This window comes from Pristiophorus japonicus, chromosome 2 (genome assembly GCF_044704955.1).
Source record: "Pristiophorus japonicus isolate sPriJap1 chromosome 2, sPriJap1.hap1, whole genome shotgun sequence".
Lineage (NCBI taxonomy): Eukaryota > Metazoa > Chordata > Chondrichthyes > Pristiophoridae > Pristiophorus > Pristiophorus japonicus.
Window position 1 is genome coordinate 160,224,347 of NC_091978.1, and position 23,345 is coordinate 160,247,691.

Here is a 23,345-nt window from a genome sequence, read left to right on the forward strand (position 1 = left end):
TTCCTTTTACAGACGTGTTAACTCTTAGGTGTACCTGGATTACATTGACGATTGTTTAGCCTTTTCCAGTGCAGTGTTGCTTTAAGGCGCTGTCAAGGCAGGATTGCGGGAGTGGTTTATTTTTTACGTCCCGAAATGCCGAGTATTGTGAGCTCAGCGTGAGCCTATTGAAATCGAGTACAAGTGAGACTTCTCAAGCAGTCTAATGAGGAGAGGGAAACGGTGATCGCAGGATACAGCCAATCTTGCAATGCTGTCAGCGCAACAATGCACTCCTCTCAAGCCGGAGGAGAAGTACCAGCAAGTCAGCACTGCCAGGGTAAGGGGCAAGCCGAGGGCACAGCTAGCACCACCAACAGTTACAGGCTGCTTTGCCTTAGGAGAGAACAGGTTTTTTTGTATATCTGTTTTATTTTCCAAAAAATACCAACTGTTCCACCGCAATTCAACAGTAACTTGAAATTAGTAGGCTTGTTGAGTTGGCAGAGAACGAAACGGCTTAACTTTCTTTAGTTGCGTTGTAGTGTTTTGTTATTTGTTGAAATAAGATGAATTGTGCCAGCAACCTTAGCTTTTCTTGGTCGGGAGACGTAAATTTACCAAATACTTAGGAGTGTAAAGGAACCGCAACCGAGATCAGGGCAAATTGGTGAGTTAGATCATTTGCTGAAACTCAAGTGTTGGATTAAGTTACAATTTTCGACACTGTAAAATATAACTTTAGATGTTTTCGTGTAAATACATCAGATCCAGAAAATCGTTAGTAGATAAACTAAAAGTTAGTTTGTCCGAGTTTCTTACGGAAGGTAACGCGGTTCAGTGGAAATGAGCGTGTTCCTATGGGTCGGAATTGTTCAGTCCTGTTGCAGGTGCTGCAGGTTTTTCAGACCAGCATCAACTACTTTTGTGCGCTATACTCGTTCAGATGAATGTAAGTATACCGAAATGGCATCCAAAAAATGGCCAGTAGCTCGGCTTTGTTTATGTCTGTTTGTGTGTTTGAATTTGCATCAGACAATGTAATGAACCGGCTTATCTTGTGTTCTATATGGTTGGAAACAGTGTTTTGTAAAATATTTAAAGTTGGCATCAGTAATGGAATTTGCACTGTGACTATTTGAGTCCCATTAAAAGTTTGAGGCTTAAGACCAGACCTGATGTGATGTTTTAATTTTGTTTCTCTGAAATCCCATTTTTGCCCGGGGTATCTTTATTGCTGCGCAAACTTTCCCCTTTAAAAATATAATCTTAGTTCTGTTTCTACATTAAGCATTGGCAACTTTAAATGCACGAATTAACAACTTCTCTGCTGCGTCTCTCTAATGTATTGTATTCAACGAGCAACATTCCGACCCTGTGCACTTATTGTTCGAAGAAAACCATGTTAATCAGAATTGTTTCTTCAATCTAAGATTGAAATAAACTGCCTTAAGATTTTTTTGTACCAATCTCGCTATATTTTCTGTCCCGGCTTATAGTCCGTAAATTAAACACTCCGTTGGTCCAGTGGCACTAATGTTCCAGCCTCCCAGAATTGCATGGTGTGGGGTGGCAGGCTGGCGCTACACCTGCCCCTGAAAGCTGCTCTCTTGGCGATGTTCTTCTGCGGGCCGGTTGTGCCAAGGCAGATCTGTAAAAGATCTGCCCCATGATCCGCCCCTCGTTACTCAAATAGATGCCTGCCTAAAAATAACGCAATTTGCGCTATGATATTTCAAATTCCTGACATTATGCTGCCAAAGTGGAAACTCTGAAGGCAAAAAATACCGGTTTAAAAATAGGCAGCCAGAAATGGGACATGAGAGTTAATGACATGTTTCCTCAAGGCATCAGTGCCGTATTCTACATTGTTCCCGATCAAAAGAGTGACAACGGTGAACGATAAACGTGCCTTTAAATGTGCACCGTAAAGATATAAATATTTAACATGATTACATTTGTAATCTCTGTGGGTAAATGTTAAAAGATACAAATGCAATTGGGATCCCACAATTTGGTGTACAAAGTGAACTAAACGAGCGCGTGGCTTTCTTTATAATGGCGAAACCAGTTTTAATTTCTTAAACAGGGTCCCTTTTCTACTTCCGATGGGAGTTGGATAGTTTACTCTGAGAATTGGATCGTTTGACCGTGGCATTAGGACCCTGCGGGAGCTCCAACCTGATGGTGCACTGGCGGCTGGCTGGGAGTGAGAGTCCTACTTGGGAATTGAGGAGAAGCAGATTATTTTCATTGGGATTGAAACACAAACCATGCCCCTGTATTGCTTAATCAGATCCTACGTTAGTGTAGGTCATTAGCGGTTCAATGTCTTGTTTGAAGAGCTTTCTTAGCTTTAATGTGAGCGGTTTGACTATCGCGGGAACGGCGCCGGGAGAAGTTGCGGGAGTGGCTGGGCTGCCGCGGCAGCCGGGGAGAGGGGCAGCGGAAGGTAGAGGGACCTCAACACACAGTGCCACACCGCTGGGATAGCACAGGAAAGGATTAGAAACTGGCCATTGCACCCAGTATTTACCCACACCGTGAAAACCGCCACATTCTGATCTCCAAACATCAATCTCTAACTGGATGTCATACTATAGATGTTGTACAGTACACATGATATCGGCGCGGGTTTTCATGTTCAGTATATCCGAATTTTAATTAGTCAGTTTACATCATTAAAACCTAATCTGTTTCTAGATTGTTTACTTAACACCAATATTGACTGGAAAATCGTTCTACAAGTGTAGACCACTGAATAATTGTATAGTTATTTCTAAATCGCGCGAAATATCTGTCGTACTTTACCGTTTTTGTAAGCTTGGCGCTTATGAACTACATGCCATTGTAGCTTTCCGGGCTCGTGAATTGACTAATGCCTTTCTTCTTTCTAACTGAAGCAGGTGTTGGGGACAGATGAAGGCAACATGGGGGATGCTTGTCCTCAGAAGCTGGGATCAGTCAAGCACCTCCGCCTCCTGCTGTTAATACTTATTCCATGTGTCTGCGCTTTCATCTGTGTACTCGTAATCCTCTTGACATTTGTAGGTAAGACGTTTTCAATATTTGGCGGTGACTGCATGTATAATGTGTGTTCGTGTGAGAACATAGGGTATTTGGATGTCTCTGATGCACTTTCCAGTATTGCGGTATGTATACAACACGTTATAATTATGGGACGTATTAACTAAGGCTGTCTTAGTAAACGAAATGACAGTTAGTTGTTTTTGTTCTGATATTTAGAAATGTGTTTGAATGGCCAAGGGCCCATGAATCTGGTTAATGACGGCTCAAATGCTATTTTGTGTGGACAAGACAATACTGGGGAATTCCTATCCAAGGTTATAACGTGTTCAATCCAGGAAAGTAACATACAGACTTACTGGAAGTTTTGAGCCTGTAGTTACTGTGGTGCTGACTTGGTGGGTCTGCAGTGAAATCAGTTTTAGTTACTCAAGTCCCACAATGAGGCTCCCATGAACCAAAACCTATAAATAGATGGAATAATGGATGGCCAAGGTAAACAAAGTGAACTCCTGTGTTAGTTCTGAGCTGGTATGTGTACAAATAATGCGCCCATCAATGTATGCCCAAACCAACAAAAATGGGAGCCTATACATATCTGTATTGCATCCCTACCCATCTGTTATGTTGTATGATGTTATATCATTTCTCCCTTGATTCTCAATGCTTTCATTGCTGAAAAATGCCTGCTAGTGTATCTCAGAGTAGACTGTATCATCATCATAGGCAGTCCCTCGGAATCAAGAAAGACTTACTTCCACTCTAAAAATGAGTCCTTAGGTGGCTGAACAGCCCAATACAAGAACCACAGTCCCTGTCACAGATAATTGTTGAGGGAAAGAGTGGGCGGGACTGGTTTGCCACACGCCTTTTCCGCTGCCTGTGCTTGATTTCTGCATACTCTTGGTGATGAGACTCAAGGTGCTCAGCGCCTTCCCAGATGCACTTCTTCCACTTAGGGCGGTCTGTGGCCAGGGATTCCCAGGTGTCAGTGGGGATGTTGCACTTTATCATGGAGGCATTGAGGGTGTCCTTGAAACGCTTCCTCTGCCCACCTTTGGCTCGTTTGCCGTGAAGGAGCTCCGAGTAGAGCGCTTGCTTTGGGAGTCTCGTGTCAGGCATGCGAACAATGTGGCCTGCCCAACGGAACTGATCGAGTGTGGTCAGTGCTTCAATGCTGGGAACGTTGGCCTGGTCGAGGACGCTAATGTTGGTGTATCTGTCCTCCCAGGGGATTTGTAGGATCTTGCGGAGGCATTATTGGTGGTATTTCTCCAGCGACTTGAGGTGTCTACTATACATGGGCTATGTCTCTGAGCCATACAAGAGGGCGGGTTATTAATACTGCTCTGTAGACCATGAGCTTGGTGGCAGATTTGAGGGGCCTGGTCTTCGAACACTCTTTTCCTCAGACGGCCGAAGGCTGTATTGGCGTACTGGAGGCGGTGTTGAATCTCATCGTCAATGTCTGCCCTTGTTTATAAGAGGCTCCTGAGACTGTATACGGGACTGTAGACTGTATAGACCAGTAAGGAGAACAGGTGGTAATGATGTGTAACTTTGCAACTTCATGAATGCAAAAACAATTTGACAACCAGTCCATTGTATGTTTATTTTCTTTATTTCTGTATTATACTTTTGTTCCAAAAAATATAGTGGCTCCATCACAAGACAGGTAAAGTCTTTTTAAGATTTTGGCCAGGAATTTTAACAATGCATAGATAATGATTCAATTCTCAGAAGCAGAGTTCAGTATAGGGAACTGATGGCTTTATAAAACATAATTAATTTGTGGCATCCAATGACACAATGTCCGTGTCCTTCTGGTGCTTAGAACAGACTTTGGAGAGTAGAAATTTTCATGTTCTGAGATGTAAATGTGTAGCTTTACAGGAATTTTTTTTTCAGAATAGAGAATTGGAGTATCTTTTTACTGTATGATGGGTAATACTAGTTCTAAGTCCTTGAATGTGTCGTCTCCTCCCAAATCCGTTCCCATCTTTCCCTCAATTCCATGTCTGAATCCCTCCATTTCGGTTTCCGCGCCTGCTACAGTACCAAAACGACTCTCATCAAAGTCACAAATGACATCCTTTGTGACTGTGACAAAGGCAAACTATCCCTTCTCGACCTTCTTGACTTGTCTGCAGCCTTTGACACAGTTGACCACTCTATCCTTCTCCAACGTCTCTTTACCATCGTCCAGCTGGGTGGGACTGCACTTGCCTGGTTCCATTCTTATCTATCTAATCATAGCCAGAGAATTACCTGCAAAGGCTTCTCTTCCTGCCCCTGCATTGTTGTCTCTCGTGCCCCCTGATAATCTATCCTTGGCCCCCTCCTATTTCTCATCTACATGATGCTGCTTGGCGACATCATCTGAAAACACAGTGTTAGTTTCCAAAATTACACTGATGACACCCAGCTCTACCTCACTACCCACTTCTCTCGACCCCGCCACGGTCTCTAACTTGTCAGACTGCTTATCCGACATCCACTTCTGGATGAGCAGAAATTTTCTTCAATTGAATATTAGAAAGACCGAAGCCATTGTTTTCGGTCCCTGCCACAAACTCCGTTCCCTAGCCACTGATCCCATCCCTCTCCCCAACTTCTTTCTGAGGCTGAACCAGACTGTTCGCAACCTTAGTCTCATATTTGACCCTGAAATTAGCTTTCGACCACATATCCGCAGCATAACGAGGACCGCCTATTTCCACCTCCGTAACATTGCCCTTGCCTCAGCTCATACGTTGCAGCAGCCCTCATCCATGCCATTGTTATCTCTAGACTTGATTATTTCAACACACTCCAGGCTGGCCTCCCACATTCTACCCGATGTAAACCAGAGGTGATCCAAAACTTATCTGTCCGTGCCCTAACTCGCACCAAGTCCCGCTCACCCATCACCCCTGTGCTCGCTGACCTACATTGGCTTCCGGTTAAGCAACAACTTGCTTCAAAATTCTCAACCCTATTTTCAAATTCCTCCATGGCCTCGCTTCTCCCTATCTCTGTAACCTCCTCCAGCCCCACAAACCCGCGAGATGTCTGCGTTCCTCTAATTCTGCCCTCTTGAGAATCAATGATTATAATCGTTCAATTATTGGTGGCCTTTCCATCTGTTGCCTAGGCCCCAAACTCTGGAACTCCCTGCCTAAATCTCTCCGCCTCTCTAATTCTCTACCTCTCTTTCTTCCTTCAAGATGCTCCTTAATACCTGCCTCTTTGACCTAGCTTTTGGTCACCTACGCTAATTTCTACTTATGCGGCTTAGTGTCAAATTCTTCATTTAATTATACTCCTGTGAAGCGCTTTGGGATGTTTCACTACATTAAAGGCGCTATACAAGTTGTTGTTAATCTGTAAATTGGCAGTAAAATATTGCAATCTTGTCTTGAGAAAAGCTGCTGATCACTCATTCTGTTCAGAAATTTGGTAATTGTTGCTTTGAATAATTTTAAGTTTGCAACTTGTGTAACAATTAATTTTTTATTAGTATTTTATTAGAAGAGTATAGAATTTTGTTTCTTTGATCTGACCTGCTGGCTGTTTTCAGTGGATTGTCAGCGCTTTCATTTGTTGAAGCCACATGGATGTAATCATCTGAGCTTGGATAGTACTACATGCTGTCAATATATTTCTTTGTTTGCTTTCTTGGATGTTTTTTTTCTGGGCATGGATATACCTCACTGAAATTTTATCCAACTTGCATTAAGTCACAACTTACTGCCAGGAATTCTTCCTGCTTGTTCTGTTCTTGTCACTGGTCCAAGATTTGTGCTATGCGATCTGTGGTCAAGAAGACAACAAGATTTTATAACACTCTAGGGATAACTTTATGAATTTGCACTGCCAGCATGGAGCTTCACCTGCTGGAGGCGCAAATTGGAAATGTTATCTTAATAATTGGGACATCATGGGGCAGTGCATGCCCAAATGTGTGACTGGCACTACCAAAGGGCAAAGCTGGCCACTAGCAGTGTAGACTCAGAAAATTACCCCCATAATCTTTTAGAGTCATGTGAGAGTAAGAGGCTGTTACTCTGATATATTTTTGTTGTATTTCCATTTATAATAAACAAATCCCGGAAGCCAAGAAAAAAGCTGAAACCAATCATTTATAGTCTTGTCTGTTTTGCAAAAGCAAATTCCATGGGAAAGAACTTAAAAAAAATGTAATCAAAAAATGTAGTTTTCACATTATACCCTGCTGATGCCAGAATCAAGATATCTTCAACAGAAGAAAGAGTCTGCTTTACCAATTCCGTAGATTTTGCATAATGCCTATTTTTAGTTTAATTTCATTTGTTTGCCATTACTTAATTTTTGTTTGGTGCAAGATGTCTGGAAACTGCTATAAGAATATTTCCATTTCTATAAATGTTTATTGTTTGCGTAGAATTATGAACTGGAGTTTCTTATGTGATTCAGCCTTTTTTTAATTTGTTCCGGGGATGTGGGTGTCGCTGGCAAGGCCAGCATTTATTGCTCATCCCTAATTGCCCCTGAGAAGGTGGTGGTGAGCTGCTGCCTTGAACTGCTGTAGTCTATAACAGTTTGGTACAACTAAGTGTCTTGCTAGGCCATTTCAGAGGGCAGTAAATAGTTAACCACATTTCTGTGAGCCTGGAGTTACATATAGGCCAAGGACACTAAGTGGGTTTTGTATGGGTAATGGTCACCATTACTGATACTAGCTTTTTATTCCAGATTTATTTTATGAACTGAATTTAAATTCTCCAGCTGCTGTGGTGGGATTTGAACTCCTGGATCATGTGTCCACATCTCTGGATTACTAGTCCAGTAACATAACCACTATGCTGCTGTACCCCTATTGAGGGAGTTGTGATTCCTATTCACAAGATCACAAGATATTTATAGATAAGGAAGATTATTTGGCCTGTCTTAATTCAGGCTATCGTTTCCCCCCATTTCAGCATCCAATTGTTTCTTAAACCATTCCAGAGTTTTCACCTCCACAGCTCTCTCTTGAAGTCTATTGCAAGTGTTCAACACTCCGTGTGAAGAAGAACTTCCTGATATATACATTTTAGTAGTTTGAAACTGTCGGATTATTGCAATATTCCAGATTTACATTTTCCATTCCCTTAATGACCTTTATATACTAGTGCATAAATCACCACTCCGATGCCTTCCTTTGAGCATGAAAAGCCCAAGTTCCTCCAGTTTTTTCTCACAACTCAGACCTTTGACACTGCTTGAATGTCTCTCTGTGTCAGCCTTGACTCAATGATAAAAGGTTGTGAGTTCAAGTCCCACTCCAGAGACTCGAGCACATAACCTAGGCTGATGGAGCAGCGGGACTCCGGGGTCGGAGGCCTATAAAAGGCTCGTCAAGGAGGAGGCGGGAGATCGAGCAGTGGGAGTCCGGGGTCGGAGGCCTATAAAATGCTCGTCGAGGAGTCGGGAGTTCGAGCAGTGGGACTCCGGGGTCGGAGGCCTATAAAAGGCTCGTCAAGGAGGAGGCGGGACTATCGAGCAGCGGGAGTCCGGGGTCGAAGATCTATAAAAGGCTCGTCGAGGAGAAGGCGAGAGTTCGAGCAGAGGGAATTCATGGAGTCAGAGGCCTATAAAAGGCCCAACAGTCGAGGAGGAGGCGGGAGATCGAGCAGCGGGAGTCCAGGGAGTAGGAGGCCTATAAAAGGCTCGTCAAGGAGGAGGCGGGAGTTTGAGCAGCGAGAATCCGGGGAGTCGGAGGTCTATAAAAGGCCCAACAGTCGAGGAGAAGGCGGGAGATCGAGCAGCGGGTGTCCGGGGAGTCGGAAGCCTATAAAAGGTCCAGCAGATTGAGAGGCCAGCTGGTGCAACTGCAGCAGGGGCAGAAGGTAAACAAAGAAGTAGAAAGAAATCGAAAGGTGACATCACAGCCAAGGGGGTAAGTGATTGGCTGGTGATTGGTGAGTAGTTTTTCCTTTTCTTTTCGTTTATCAGTAGGTAACCTTTATCATTGTTCTTGCCAAATTAAGTTAATCTAAGGGTTAAGTCATGGCAGGAGAGCTCGGACATGTGTCATGCTCCTCCTGTGCTATGTGGGAACACGGGGACGCTTCCAGTGTCCCTGACGACTACATGTGTGGGAAGTGTATCCTGCTGCAGCTCCTGACAGACCGCATTGCAGCACTGGAGCTGCGCGTGGATTCACTTTGGAGCATCCGCGATGCTGAGGATGCCGTGAATACCACGTTTAGTGAGTTGGTCTTACCGCAGGTAAAGGTTACACAGACAGATAGATAATGGGAGACCAACAGGAAGAGTAGTGGAAGGAAGGTAGTGAAGGTAATCATCCACCTCCAAAACAGATACACTGTTTTGGGTACTGCTGGGGGGGCGGGGGGTGAAAGACTCATCAGGGAAGAGCAGCAGCAGCCAAGTCCATAGCACTGTGGGTGGCTCTGCTGCACAGGAGGGCAGGAAACAGAGTGGGAGAGCTATAGTGGTAGGGGATTCTATTGTAAGGGGAATAGATAGGCGTTTCTGTGGCCACAATCGAGACTCCAGGATGGCATGTTGCCTCCCTGGTGCAAGGGTCAAGGATGTCTCTGAGTGGTTGTAGGACATTTTGGGAACAAGGTCCTACAAGTTGATTTTAGGGAGCTAGGAGTTAAATTTAAAAAGTAGGCCCTCAAAGGTAGTAATCTCAGGATTGCTACCAGTGCCACGTGCAAGTCAGAGTAGGAATCGCAGTATAGCTCAGATGAATACGTGGCTTGAGGAGTGGTACAGAAGGGAGGGATTCAAATTCCTGGGACATTGGAACCGGTTCTGGGGGAGGTGGGACCAGTACAAACCGGACAGTCTGCACCTGGGCAGGATCGGAACCAATGTCCTAAGGGGAGTGTTTGCTAGTGCTGTTGGGGAGGGGTTAAACTAATATGGCAGGAGGATGGAACCTATGCAGGGAGACAGAGGGAAGTAGAATGGGGGGCAGAAGCTAAAGATAGAAAGAAGAAAAGTAAAAGTGGAGGGCAGAGAAACCCAAGACAAAAATCAAAAAGGGCCACATTACAGCAAAATTCTAAAGGGGCAAAGAGTGTCAAAAAGACAAGCCTGAACGCTCTGTGTCTCATTGTGAGGAGTATTCGTAATAAGGTGGACAAATTAACTGCACAGGCAGAAATTAATGAATATGATATAATTGGCATCACGGAGACATGGCTCCAGGGTGACCAAGGCTGGGAACTCAATATCCAGGGGTATTCAACATTCAGGAAGGATAGACAGAAAGGAAAAGGAGGTGGGGTAGTGTTGCTGGTTAAAGAGGAAATTAAAGCAATAGTAAGGAAGGACATTAGCTTGGATGATGTGGAATCTGTATGGGTGGAGCTGCAGAATACCAAAGGGCAGAAAACGCTAGTGGGAATTGTGTACAGACCACCAAACCATCGTAGTGAGGTTGGGGACAGCGCCAAACAAGAAATTAGGGATGCGTGCAATAAAGGTACAGCAGTTATCATGGGCGACTTTAATCTACATATAGATTGGGCTAACCAAACTGGTAGCAATATGGTGGAGGAGGATTTCCTGGAGTGTATGAGGGATGGTTTTCCAGACCATTATGTCGAGGAACCAACTAGAGGGCTGGCCATCCTAGACTGGGTGATGTGTAATGAGAAAGGACTAATTAGCAATCTTGTTGTGCGAGGCCCCTTGGGGAAGAGTGACCATAATATGGTAGAATTCTTTATTAAGGTGGAGAGTGACACAGTTAATTCAGAGACTAGGGTCCTGAACTTAAGGAAAGGTAACTTCGACTGTATGAGACATGAATTGGCTAGAATAGACTGGCGAATGATACTTAAAGGGTTGACGGTGGATAGGCAATGGCAAACATTTAAAGACCACATGGATGAACTTCAACAATTGTATATCCCTGTCTGGAGTAAAAATAAAATGGGGAAGGTAGCTCAACCGTGGCTAACAAGGGAAATTAAGGATAGTGTTAAATCCAAGGAAGAGGCATATAAATTGGCCAGAAAAAGCAGCAAACCTGAGGACTGGGAGAAATTTATAATTCAGCAGAGGAGGACAAAGGGTTTAATTAAGAGGGGGAAAATAGAGTAGGAGAGGAAGCTTGCAGGGAACATAAAAACTGACTGCAAAAGCTTCTATAGATATGTGAAGAGAAAAAGATTAGTGAAGACAAACGTAGGTCCCTTGCAGTCAGATTCAGGTGAATTTATAATGGGGAACAAAGAAATGGCAGACCAGTTGAACAAATACTTTGGTTCTGTCTTCACGAAGGAAGACACAAATAACCTTCCGGAAATACTAGTGGACCGAGAGTCTAGTGAGAAGGAGGAACTGAAGGAAACGTTATTAGGCAGGAAATTGTGTTGGGGAAATTGATGGGATTGAAGGCTGATAAATCCCCGGGGCCTGATAGTCTGTTTCCCAGAGTACTTAAAAAAGTGGCCCTAGAAATAATGAATGCATTGGTGATCATTTTCCAATAGTTTATCGATTCTGGATCAGTTCCTATAGACTGGAGGGTAGCTAATGTAACACCACTTTTTTTAAAAAGAGGGAGCGAGAAGGTGGGTAATTATAGACCGGTTATCCTGACATCAGTAGTGGGGAAAATGATGGAATCAATTATTAAAGATGAAAAAGCAGCGCATTTGGAAAGCAGTGACAGGATCGGTCCAAGTCAGCATGGATTTATGAAAGGGAAACCATGCTTGATGAATCTTCTGGAATTTTTTGAGGATGTAACTAGCAGAGTGGACAAGGGAGAACCAGTGGATGTGGTGTATTTGGACTTTCAAAAGGCTTTTGACAAGGTCCCACACAAGAGATTGGTGTGCAAAATCAAAGCACATGGTATTGGGGGTAATATACTGACGTGGATAGAAAACTGGTTGGCACACAGGAAGCAAAGAGTCGGGATAAACGGGTCCTTTTCAGAATGACAGGTAGTGACTAGAGGAGTGCCACAGGGCTCAGTGCTGGGAACCCAGCTATTTACAATATACATTAATGATTTAGATGAAAGTACACTCAATTCCATCTCCAAGTTTGCAGATGACACTAAGCTGGGTGGCATTGTGAGGAGGACGCTTAGAGGTTGCAGGGTGACTTGGACAGGTTAGGTGAGTGGGCAAATGCATGGCAGATGCAATATAATGTGGATAAATGGGAGGTTATCCACTTTGGGGGCAAAAAGTAGAAGGCAGAATATTATCTGAATGGCGGCAGATTAGTTAAAGGGGAGGTGCAACGAGACCTGGGCGTCATGGTACATCAGTCATTGAAAGTTGGCATGCAGGTACAGCAGGCGGTGAAGAAGGCAAATGGTATGTTGGTCTTCATAGCTAGGGTATTTGAGTATAAGAGCAGGGAGGTCTTACTGCAGTTGTACAGGGCCTTGGTGAGGCCTCAATTGGAATATTGTGTTCAGTTTTGGTCTCCTAACCTGAGGAAGGACGTTCTTGCTATTGAGGAGTGCAGCGAAGGTTCACCAGACTGATTCCCGGGCTGGCAGGACTGACATATGAGGAGAGACTGTATCGACTGGGCTTGTATTCACTGGAGTTTAGAAGGATGGGAGGGGATCTCATAGAAACATATAAAATTCTGACGGGATTGGACAGGTTAGATGCAGGAAGAATGTTCCCAATGTTGGGGAAGTCCAGAACCAGGGGACACAGTCTAAGGATAAGGGGTAAGCCATTTAGGACTGAGATGAGGAGAAACTTCTTCACTCAGAGAGTTGTTAACCTGTGAAATTCCCTACTGCAGAGAGTTGTTGATGCCTGTTCATTGGATATATTCAAAAACGAGTTGGAAATCGGTGGTTAGTGGTGTGCCACAGGGATCGGTGCTGGGACCACAACTGTTTACAATATACATAGATGACCTGGAAGAGGGGACAGAGTGTAGTGTAACAAAATTTGCAGATGACACAAAGATTAGTGGGAAAGCGGGTTGTGTAGAGGACACAGACAGGCTGCAAAGAGATTTAGATAGGTTTAGCGAATGGGCTAAGATTTGGCAGATGGAATACAATGTTGGAAAATGTGAGGTCATCCACCTTGGAAAAAAAACAGTAAAAGGGAATATTATTTGAATGGGGAGAAATTACAACATGCTGCGGTGCAGAGGGACCTGGGGGTCCTTGTGCATGAAACTCTAATCCCAAAAAGTTAATTTGCAGGTGCAGCAGGTAATCAGGAAGGCGAATGGAATGTTGGCCTTTATTGCGAGAGGGATGGAGTACAAAAGCAGGGAGGTCCTGCTGCAACTGTACAGGGTATTGGTGAGGCCGCACCTGGAGTACTGCTTGCAGTTTTGGTCACCTTACTTAAGGAAGGATACACTAGCCTTGGAGAGGGTACAGAGACGATTCACTATGCTGATTCCGGAGATGAGGGGGTTACCTTATGATGATAGATTGAGTAGACTAGGTCTTTACTCTTTGGAGTTCAGAAGGATGAGGGGTGATCTTATAGAAACATTTAAAATAATGAAAGGGATAGACAAGATAGAGGCAGAGAGGTTGTTTCCACTGGTCGGGGAGACTAGAACTAGGGGGCACAGCCTCAAAAAACAGGGGAGACAATTTAAAACCGAGTTGAGAAGGAATTTCTTCTCCCAAAGGGTTGTGAATCTGTGGAATTCTCTGCCCAAGGAAGCAGTTGAGGCTAGCTCATTGAATGTATTCAAATCACAGATAGATAGATTTTTAACCAATAAGGGAATTAAGGGTTATGGGGAGCGGGCGGGTAAGTGGAGCTGAGTCCACGGCCAGATCAGCCATGATCTTTTTGAATGGCGGAGCAGGCTCTAGGGTCTAGATGGCCTACTCCTGTTCCTAATTCTTATGTTCTTATGTTCTTATGAGTTAGATCTGGCCCTTACGGCTAAAAGGATCAAGGGGTCTGAAGAGAAAGCAGGAAAAGGGTACTGAGGTGAATGATCAGCCAGGATCTTATTGAATGGTGGTGCAGGCTCGAAGGGCCGAATGGCCTACTCCTGCACCGATTTTCTATGATTCTATGTTTCTTTGATGCACTTTCTTAGTACTGTACTGTTGGAGGTGCTGATTTTCTGATTATATATTACCCTATCTGCCCTTTCAAGTGGATGTAAAAGATTCGATGGCACTATTCTAAGATCAGGGTAATTCTCCCTCGTGTCCTGGCTGATATTTATCCCTCAACCAACATTATTGAAACACATTGGGCCCGAAGGGGCGGCTACTGCGGAGTTTGGGCGGTCGATCGAAAAAATCGATCGGCCACGGTTGGGTACTTTTCCCTCCCCAAGCCATATTCAGCTCGGGGAGGAGTTTAGTGGTGTTCATTTCCGCTGGAAACAGTGTGGTGAAGCCGCTGTTAAGGAAGGTTTCCAGTGGTGAACTCTGCAGCGTGCAAGACGCTGGAAAGGGACTACCACAGCGAAATTCACCGAGGAACATGTCGGACTTTTCCCGGCGGTGACCCCGTGAGCTTGTCAGTGTGGTGCTTGAATGCAACACCACTGGGGCCCTTTGGTAGGTAAAAACTTTTATTACTTATTATTATTTTCATTTCATTTTCCAGCATGCATACGCAGTATTTATCATTCAATATCATTTTAGTGATTATTATTGTTTTCATTTCATTTTTCAGCCCGCGCAGTATTTATCTTTTCATGTAATTTTATGAATTGTTTTGGCTACATTAAACCTGCTGAGTGCTGCTCAGAGGTTTGCACATACCCCTGTACTTTTGTACAACTTTCAGGTGTGACTCTTTAGTGGAGTCTTGTGGGCTGCAGAGACCTGCTTGACAGGGTTCACCCTGAGGTTGGGAGGGCAACACCTGGTACACCTGATCAGAAGCAGGGTGGCATGCAGGAGAAGGCATCGCCGTCAGCACCGTGCAGACAGGCATTGGGCAAGGGAGGCAGCAGCCATGACTGGTTCATTCTGCACCAGACCAGTGTGCCTGCCGTCTTCACCGGCCCAAATCAGGATTGCAGTTGGCTGCTTGGGGACAAGGGATATCCCCTGTCCACTTGGCTGCTCACTACTCTGTGGAACCCCAGGACAGTGCTAGAGCATGCATACAATGATGCTCATTGTGCCACTAGGTGCATTATCGAGCAGTGCATAGGCGTCCTTAAGCAAAGGTGCTGGTGCCTGGACCGCTCTGGTGGCACCTTGCAGTACTCTCCTCAATGGGTCTCCATAATCGTCATGGCCTGCTGCATGCTGCACAACCTGACCATCATGAGGGGACAGCCGCTGGAGGTTGAGCCAGCAATACCATCTGAGGAGGAGGCGAAGGAGGATCCCCGTTGTCCCAGAGCTAGGAGGTGTCGACCCATCACCACCCTGGAAGGGCCGGGTGCAGGCTTGCCAATACCCTCTTGGGAGGGTGTGTCCTCACATATATGGAGGTGCCTGATACTTCCCCTGCAATCTCCCTCCATGCATTATGAACTGCCTGTCTGCCAGGTCTCCCTACCTCAGGAAACAGTATTCTTCTTCTGTCCTCCACACCATCCATCAGTGTCTCCAGCTCCATATCGGTGAACCTGTTGGCTCTCCTTGCACCTCTTACACCAGCCATCCTTCCAACCTCCTCCCCCCACTCAGGGCCTTGCTGCAAACCTTGGCCTTTAAAAAGGCCAGGGAGCAGCTAGCTCATTAGACACCCTTACCTGCATGCTGAATATCGCTCAAATTAAGACAGCCACACCGCTGAAAAATCCACTTTGGAAGGATTCATTAGCGCTGGGACCCATTTGTTCACTTTTGGAGCTGAATATGGGGTGGCCCAACCAAGAAAAAGTTTCGGTGCTAAATTGCCACAAAAAGGTGGCGGGAGCACCAGCTTTCCAACGGTACTGAATTTCGGGCCCATTATCTGGTCATATATCTCATTGCTGTTTTAGGGATCTTGCTCTGCAAAATTGGCTGCCATGGTTTCCTACATTACAACATTGACTACATTTAAAAATTAAAGTGCTTTGGAATGTACATAATAGTATTTTATAGATGCATTTCTTTCTTCTTTTCTTTTGGTGGTCAGAATTGTACACTGTATTCAAGAGGTGGTCTTCCAGCACTGTACAGTTTGGTCACGATTTCTTCTGTTTAATATTTGACTGTTTTGGCCATGTAGTTCAACATTCTATTGGCTTTATTCAATTGTAGTTAGATCAATATCAATTTCATATTTGAAAAACAGATGTAAACATAATGGCATGCCTAATACTCAAAATCCAAACATTAAATTGGGGATTCATGTTGTCATCGTTACTCGCCTCCTGCTCTCCAAACTTTGCCAGATGCCTCCTCCAGGGCTGAACTGCAACTCTTTTCATGTCTGATTCCTCCTTGACAGTTCCCAAACAACAGCATTTTAGATTTTGTACTAAATAAGTCAGAACACTTTATTATTATCATTTAAGATGCTGCTTGAAGTAAGTGAAGGTGCATGCACATGGTCCTTACTGGGCCAGACATTAATTCAAATGTGGTGTTCTCCAACAGACCTTGAGGATGCACTCATAGGGTCCGTTAGAGAACATTGGACTAGTCAGTTACTAGCACTAAACTAGAGGAAACCTTTGACTATAATTGGTGATGACATTTAGCCAATAGATAGATGATTTAGGATAATTTTTGTGTAATTACACAACCTTGGATAAAAATCCAATCCTGCTTCATCTCCCTGATGAACCTCCTAGCTCCGTGATGCGCTGCATCATAGTCAACATTTGCGAGAGTTCTTCAATGCTCCAAATAATCTTCAAGTACCATTTTGAAGGCTTTCTGCTTCGTCCTAACATATGGCCCTCCCTTTACTTTAATTGAACCCTGCTTAGTGGCTAGCAGGCTCTAACCTTGGTGCCCCATTTGCCCCCGAGATGAGATTCCAACCCCATATCCGCTCCATCACCAAGACTGCCTACTTCCACCTTCGTGGCATCGTCCAACTCCACGCCTGCCTCAGCTCATCTGCTGCTGAAACCCTCATCCATGCCTTTGTTACCTCTAGACTTGACTGTTCCAACGCATTCCTGGCCAGCCTCCCACCTTGCACCCTCCGTAAATTTGAGCTAATCCAAAACTCTGCTGCCTGTATCCTAACTTGCACCAAGTCCCATTCATTTAGCATCCCTGTACCCACTGACCAACATTGGCTCCTGGTCGGGCAACTTCTCGATTTTAAAATTCTCATGCTTGTTTTCAAATCCCTTCATAGCCTCGCCGCTCCCTATCTTTGTAAACTCCTCCAGGATCTCTACGCTCCTCCAATGTTGGGCTTTTGTGCATCCCTGATTTTTTTTGTTCCATGAGCGTGCATTCAGCTGCCAAGGCCCTAAGCTCTGGAATTCCCTCCCTAAACCTCTCTGTCTCTTTCTCTCTTTCCTCTTTTAAGCCGCTCCTTAAAACCTACCTCTTTGACCAAGCTTTTTGTTACCCGTCCTAATATTTCCTTATGTGGCTCAGTGTCAAATCTTGTTTGATTATGCTACATTAAAGGCTCTAAATAAATGTTAGTTGTTGTATCTAATGCAAACTAATATATAAAATGCTGTACAGAGTATATTTCTTGCGGTCACACCATACCCAATGTCTCAATCACTGACCAGGCCATCTTCGACCACTTCCTTGTATCCCTCATCACTTAATTTCCTTCTGTATCCTTCCCTATAAAAATCTCTCCTTCAAATCACTTACAACTGAACATTCAAACTCCCAAATGACAAACCTTTAGCTTCCCTCCTGGTCCTCATGTACTCTTATCAGGTTCTGCTTCTTCCATTTCAAAACCACCACCATCAAAAAAAAAGACATCTCGACTCCTCAGTCCTTGCAAACTAGTAGCCTATATCTACTCCTTCTCCTGTCCAAAGTCCTTTATTATTGTTGCCCTCCAAATCCATATTCATCTTTTCCACAACTCCCTATTTAAATCTCCTCAATCAAGCTTTTATCCCACCACAGTACCAAAGTGGCCCTAACCAAAGTCACAAATTACATTATCTATGACTTTGTGACAGTGCATTATCTCTCCACATCCTACTTGACCTCACTGCAGCCTTTGGCATGGTCAACCACACCATCCTCCTCCATGGTTCAGCTTGTTGGAGTTGCCCTCACTTCTTTCCTATCCAATCATAATGAGAGCACCTCCAGCAATGGCTTCTCCTACTCCCTCCCCCCACACAGTTATCTGGAGTCCCTCAAGGATCTATCTTTGCCCCCTTCTTTTCCTCATCTACATGCTGGCCCTTGGTGACATCATTTGCAGACTTGGGATCGCCTTTCACATGTATGCTGATTATTCCCCGCTCTACCTCTCCACCTCTTGACACTTTCACACCCCCTGTTTTGTCAGAGCCCTGTGTTATCAGACTGTTTGCCCAACATCAAGTCTTGGTTGAGGTGTTAATTTCCTCCAGCTAACAATTGGGCAGACCAAAGCCATTGTCTTTGGCACCCACTACAAACTCGAAACTCTTGCCATCAAGTTCACCTCCTCTCTGGCCACAGTCTCCGGCTGAACCAGACTGATTGCAATCTTAGCATCCTATTCAACCCTATATCTTTACCATCACAAAGACTACCACCTCCATAACATTGCCCACTTCCATCCCAACATCAGCCCATCTGCTGCTGAAACCCTCATCCATGCATCTGTCACGTGCAGGCTCGATTATTCTAATACTTTCCTGGCCAGCATCCAATGTTCTCTGTAATTTTATTTGGGCCACGCAGCCCCTTTAACGGGCTGTGTGGCCCATTCAAAATACCGCGCAAACACAGTTTTTCTATTTAAAAGCCAACAAGCTGGCTGCGTGGGATCCCTGGAGTGCTGCCTGGCTGCACAGCTTAAAGGGATCATTGTTCATTCCACATTGCCCATTCTCCACCTTCTGTAAACTTTAGCTCATCCAAAACTCTTCTGCCTTTGGCTTCTCGTCCTCCAAAGCCTCAAATCAAAAATTCTGATCCTTGTGTTGAAAGCCTTTCATGGCCATGCCCTCCCTATCACTGTAATCCTCCAAACCTACAACCTCCCCCAAACTCTCTGACTATGGCCTCCTGTGCATCCCACCCACTTTACCCCACCATTGCAGGCCATGCTTTCAGCCATATAGACCCTCGCTCTGGAATTCCCCCTTCACACCTCTCTTCTCCTTTAAGATCCTTCTTAAAACTCATCTCTTTGATCAAGATTTTGGCCATCCCTCCTAATATATTTCATTGGCTTGGCATACAATCTTTGATTACGACTCCATGAAACGGTGCAGTTTTCTATATAAATTCAAGTTGTTGTTTTTGTTAGCAATGGTACTTTTTTCAAGCCCCTTTCTTCCCCTATCCCCCATATAAGGAACAACTGCTTTGGAACAGGCTTTCTATGTTCCATTTTATTTACTTTTCAACTGTTGTGTATTTATCACTAGTAGGAGTTGTATGTTTGATTGGAGTCAACTTTCCCAGATTAATACGGTTGTATGTAGAAAGTTCCGTACCCTTAAGCATAAATCTAGTGCAAAACTTACAGACAGGAAAGATTTACTTGCTCTGCAGTAATTCCTTATGTCACACTATCCTTGGCAGTGGTGAGACATTAAATTGCAGTTGATTCCAGCTCTCGCATGTGATTGAATGGAAAACTAGATATAGGAGCACATATGAGGGTAACGCTCTGCATTGACAGCTGTTTACCAGGACTAGTGACCTTTAGTTACGAAGTTGTCCAATAAATGCTCCAATTTGAAGATTGTGAAAAGAAACAACTTCAATTAATCCTGGAACTTCCTCTTAGACGGCCTTTTTATAGATAACAGATTTTTGTGCATTTTTCACCCCCACTATTTTCCTCCCTTTCTGGAGCAACATAGATGAAACATTGTTGATGTGCAGTGCAATTACATAACCAATTAGTTCCCGCTTATCTGCACATTTTTTACATTTCTTTTCCTTGGTATTGACAGCCAAGTTTAAGTCCCTCTGCCGGGCGGGAATTGGATGGTGGCAGGCCGAAAATCGTACTGTACTTCCTGCCACATTCCTGCTCCATTCCCACCCACTGCCCTTTTCCTGGGTGCCTCCGCATGGGCAGCCCAGGTGCCTGTCGGTTTCAGGTGGGAGCCTCATCCCAAGGTGCCAATTGGGGTCTTATGACATCATAGGACTTGGAGGCAATTTTTAGAATGTGCACCATTCACAATCCTCCCATTGGTACCAAGCGTTGAGTGGGCTAACTTAAAGGAATTGCTGCAGGCCACTCAGAAAAGGTAAGTTTTTTTTTTCTTTTTGTTTAATTTTGCATTCATGCTCCTCTTGGTCCCACAGAATCTTCCAGCCTACTGCTGGCCCATCCAAGCATGTCTAATTGCCTGCCCCCAGCATAACATTTCTGGCTTGGCTTCACGTCGGAACTGCCAGAATTCCCACCTCCTCAACCGGCAAGCTGCCTGTGATTGCTAGAACAGTGCTCGCAGCTCACTGGTCTAATGTAAATGAGGCGTGGCCCTCAAAATGACACTGGCCTCATGCCAATTATATTGGTTGGGTGATGTAATTACATCACCTGCTGTCCGCCCAGATTGAAACCGACCCCATACTCTGGCTGTCTGTGATCGTTGCTCTACAACATCCTATGTAATATAAAGAAAGCACTTTGTGAAACATGATTTTGAAATGTGCCATTCGGTAACACAAACCTGGCCCCGATAGCAAAATAATTCTTGAAGAAAAGCATTAAAAGAGTGGTTAGGTTAAAATACTGCCCTTTCACCTCTGGGACGTGATGAGAGGAATTGTCTCACCTGTCTGCTCGATGTAGGGGTCTTGTGTGAAATGAGTTTGGACAGTGTTTGTGTCACAAACGTGGCACTAAATTAACAATTGTGCTTAGAGAGGCCTGGTAGGTGAAATTGAAATGGTGTAAGAGGGCTCTTCTGAGGACTCAGAAGACTTAAAGCAGAGTAGGAGGAGTGTTATTCTGTATCTGAGCAATCTATGCCTAACCTGGTAACCTGGGAGGATTTGGTGGTGACATTAGTTTTCCCAGAATGGAAGTGCCACACCATCCTGTAGCACTTTAGGCATAGAACGATTGAGTTCTGTTAACAGAGAAAAGAATATTTAAATTAATGTTGAATGTTTATTCGTTGGTTTATTCAGGTGTCATTGATGACCATATCAGTGCTGTTTCCTGCTCTTATTTCAAACTGGAAAATTTCATAAATTTTGCTTCCAATTTCCACCCTTCCCTCACCTTCGGATGGTCGATCTCTCACTCTTCTCTTCCCTTCTTGGACTTCTCTATTTCTATTTCTGCCAATATCTACTATAAGCCATTTCCACAACTACTTTGACTACACTTCCTCCCACCTTGCTTCTTATAAAAGATCTATTCCATTCTCCCAGTTTATCAGTCGCCATCGCAGCTGTTCTGAAGATGCAACCTTCCATACCAGTGCTTCAGATGTCTTCCTTTTTCCTCAACCGAGGATTTCCCTCCACTGTGGTTGACCGGGCTCTCAACTGTGCCTGTCCCATTCTCCACATTTATGCTCTCATCCCTTCGCCTCCCTCCCAGAACCATGATAGGGTTCCCCTTGTCCTCACCTTCCACCCCACCAGCCTCCACCATTTCCGCTACCTCCAGCGTGGTCCCACCACCAAACACATCTTCCCCACCCCTCCCCTTTCAGCATTCCAAAGAGACCATTCCCTCTGTGACATTCTGGTCAAGTCTTCAATCACCCCCAGCATCCCTCTCCCATTCCCATAGGGCCTTCCCGTGCAATTGCAGGAGATGGAACACCTGCCCTTTTACCACTTTTCTTCCCACCGTCCAGGCTCCCAAAGATTCCTTCCAGGTGAAACATCAATTTATTTGTACATCTTTCAATTTAGTATACTTTATTTGCGGCTCACGATGTTTTGCAGAACATCTCAATTCCGCTGACTATTACCAGCATTTTCTATTTTTATTTCAGATTTCCAGCATTTGCAGTATTTTGATTTTGTATAAATGTTGAATGTTTATGCTCATCAAGGCAGAGGATGAAGAGATATTTGTATTATTAATACAGGTGCAACGTCCAAAAGCCAGAGTTCTAGAATCAGGAATGTTCCAGAATCCAGACACCGAGCCAATCCGTGATGGGGTCATCCGGAAACTAGCAAATGTTCCAAAATCCGGACTCCCCGGCCTCGGCCCAACCTTCCCTGGCCGACCTCCGGCCGCCCGATTCGGCCTCGGCCTGACCTCCCCCCGCCCCCCACCTCGACCCGACCGACCCCCAGAACTCCAGCGGCCCGACTGATCCCGCCCCCCCCCCCCCCCCACCCCACCACCTACCTTCCTCAGCCCAGGCAAAGATGTTCCAAAATCTGGAAATATCCGGAACGGCCTCAGTCCCGACGTTTCCGAATTTCGGACGTCACACCTGTAGAACAATTTTCCATTTGGGTTAATCTACGTCTTGAGGCCTCTCAGGTCAGGTATAATATTGCCAGATGCAAAGTAAAGCTTTCTCTGTTCTGCCCTAACAATATGCCTTAGCCCAACCTTTGAAGAGCACTGACGGTCAATTAGTGGCAAACTAGAGCCTGCCTTATGCTGTCAACCTATGCTCAGTAAGAAAAGTGGTCAGATACTGCCTAAACATATTTCTTGTTGGAGCCTTACAGCCAGCAAAGAGACATAACTTCCAACTGAAAAGATTAATTTTAACAAACATCATAGGCCAAACTTTGTGGCCTCGCTGGGTCTGTATGAAGTGGCAATGGACACGGCGAGGCCTCGCAAAAGCCGGTTTCCGGGGCACGACACACATGCGCCATAAACCGGCTTTTCCGATCTGTCAAGATTTCTCTGGACAGATCCTCTGTAGTCCCGGGAGAAGAACATCCGTGTGCAAGAGATTGGGCTATTTGCTCAACTCATGCCCAGTGAATCTCCTTCAAAGTTTTACACCTGGTAAAAGCAGGCGCATAGCTTACAAGTGTAACACTTTTAAAACATATAAAAATTAAATTTAAACACTAATTTTTATATTAAAAACCCTGTCCATTAAGGTAAGTTTATTTTCAACGCTATTAAAACACATTAAAAAAATGCCAAAAAATATATTTTTTTTCTAAAACATTTAATTACATTTAATTTCAATTAATTTTAAATATGTGAGGTGTTTTATGTATTTATTATGGTATGTTTGGGTGTTTTAGGGGTTATTCTCATTGATAGTAATGGGAACTCGTACAAACTGCCAAGCTGAAAAGGTTGAACAAAAATCAAACGATCCCTCTACACACGCTCATTTTTCTTGAAAAATAGAACTGTACAAAAGTT

At 44.5% G+C, this 23,345-nt stretch overlaps 1 protein-coding gene across 1 annotated transcript in view; it reads left to right on the top strand.

Moving 5' to 3' along the window:
• The first annotated feature begins 250 nt into the window (after positions 1–250).
• The window catches only part of corin (corin, serine peptidase), a 398,949-nt gene continuing 375,854 nt past the window's right edge, over positions 251–23,345 (top strand). The window contains exons 1-2 of the mRNA XM_070870145.1: positions 251–319; positions 2,883–3,030. Of these exons, the coding sequence (XP_070726246.1) occupies positions 251–319; positions 2,883–3,030 (217 nt within the window). The remainder of the gene's footprint in view (positions 320–2,882; positions 3,031–23,345) is intronic.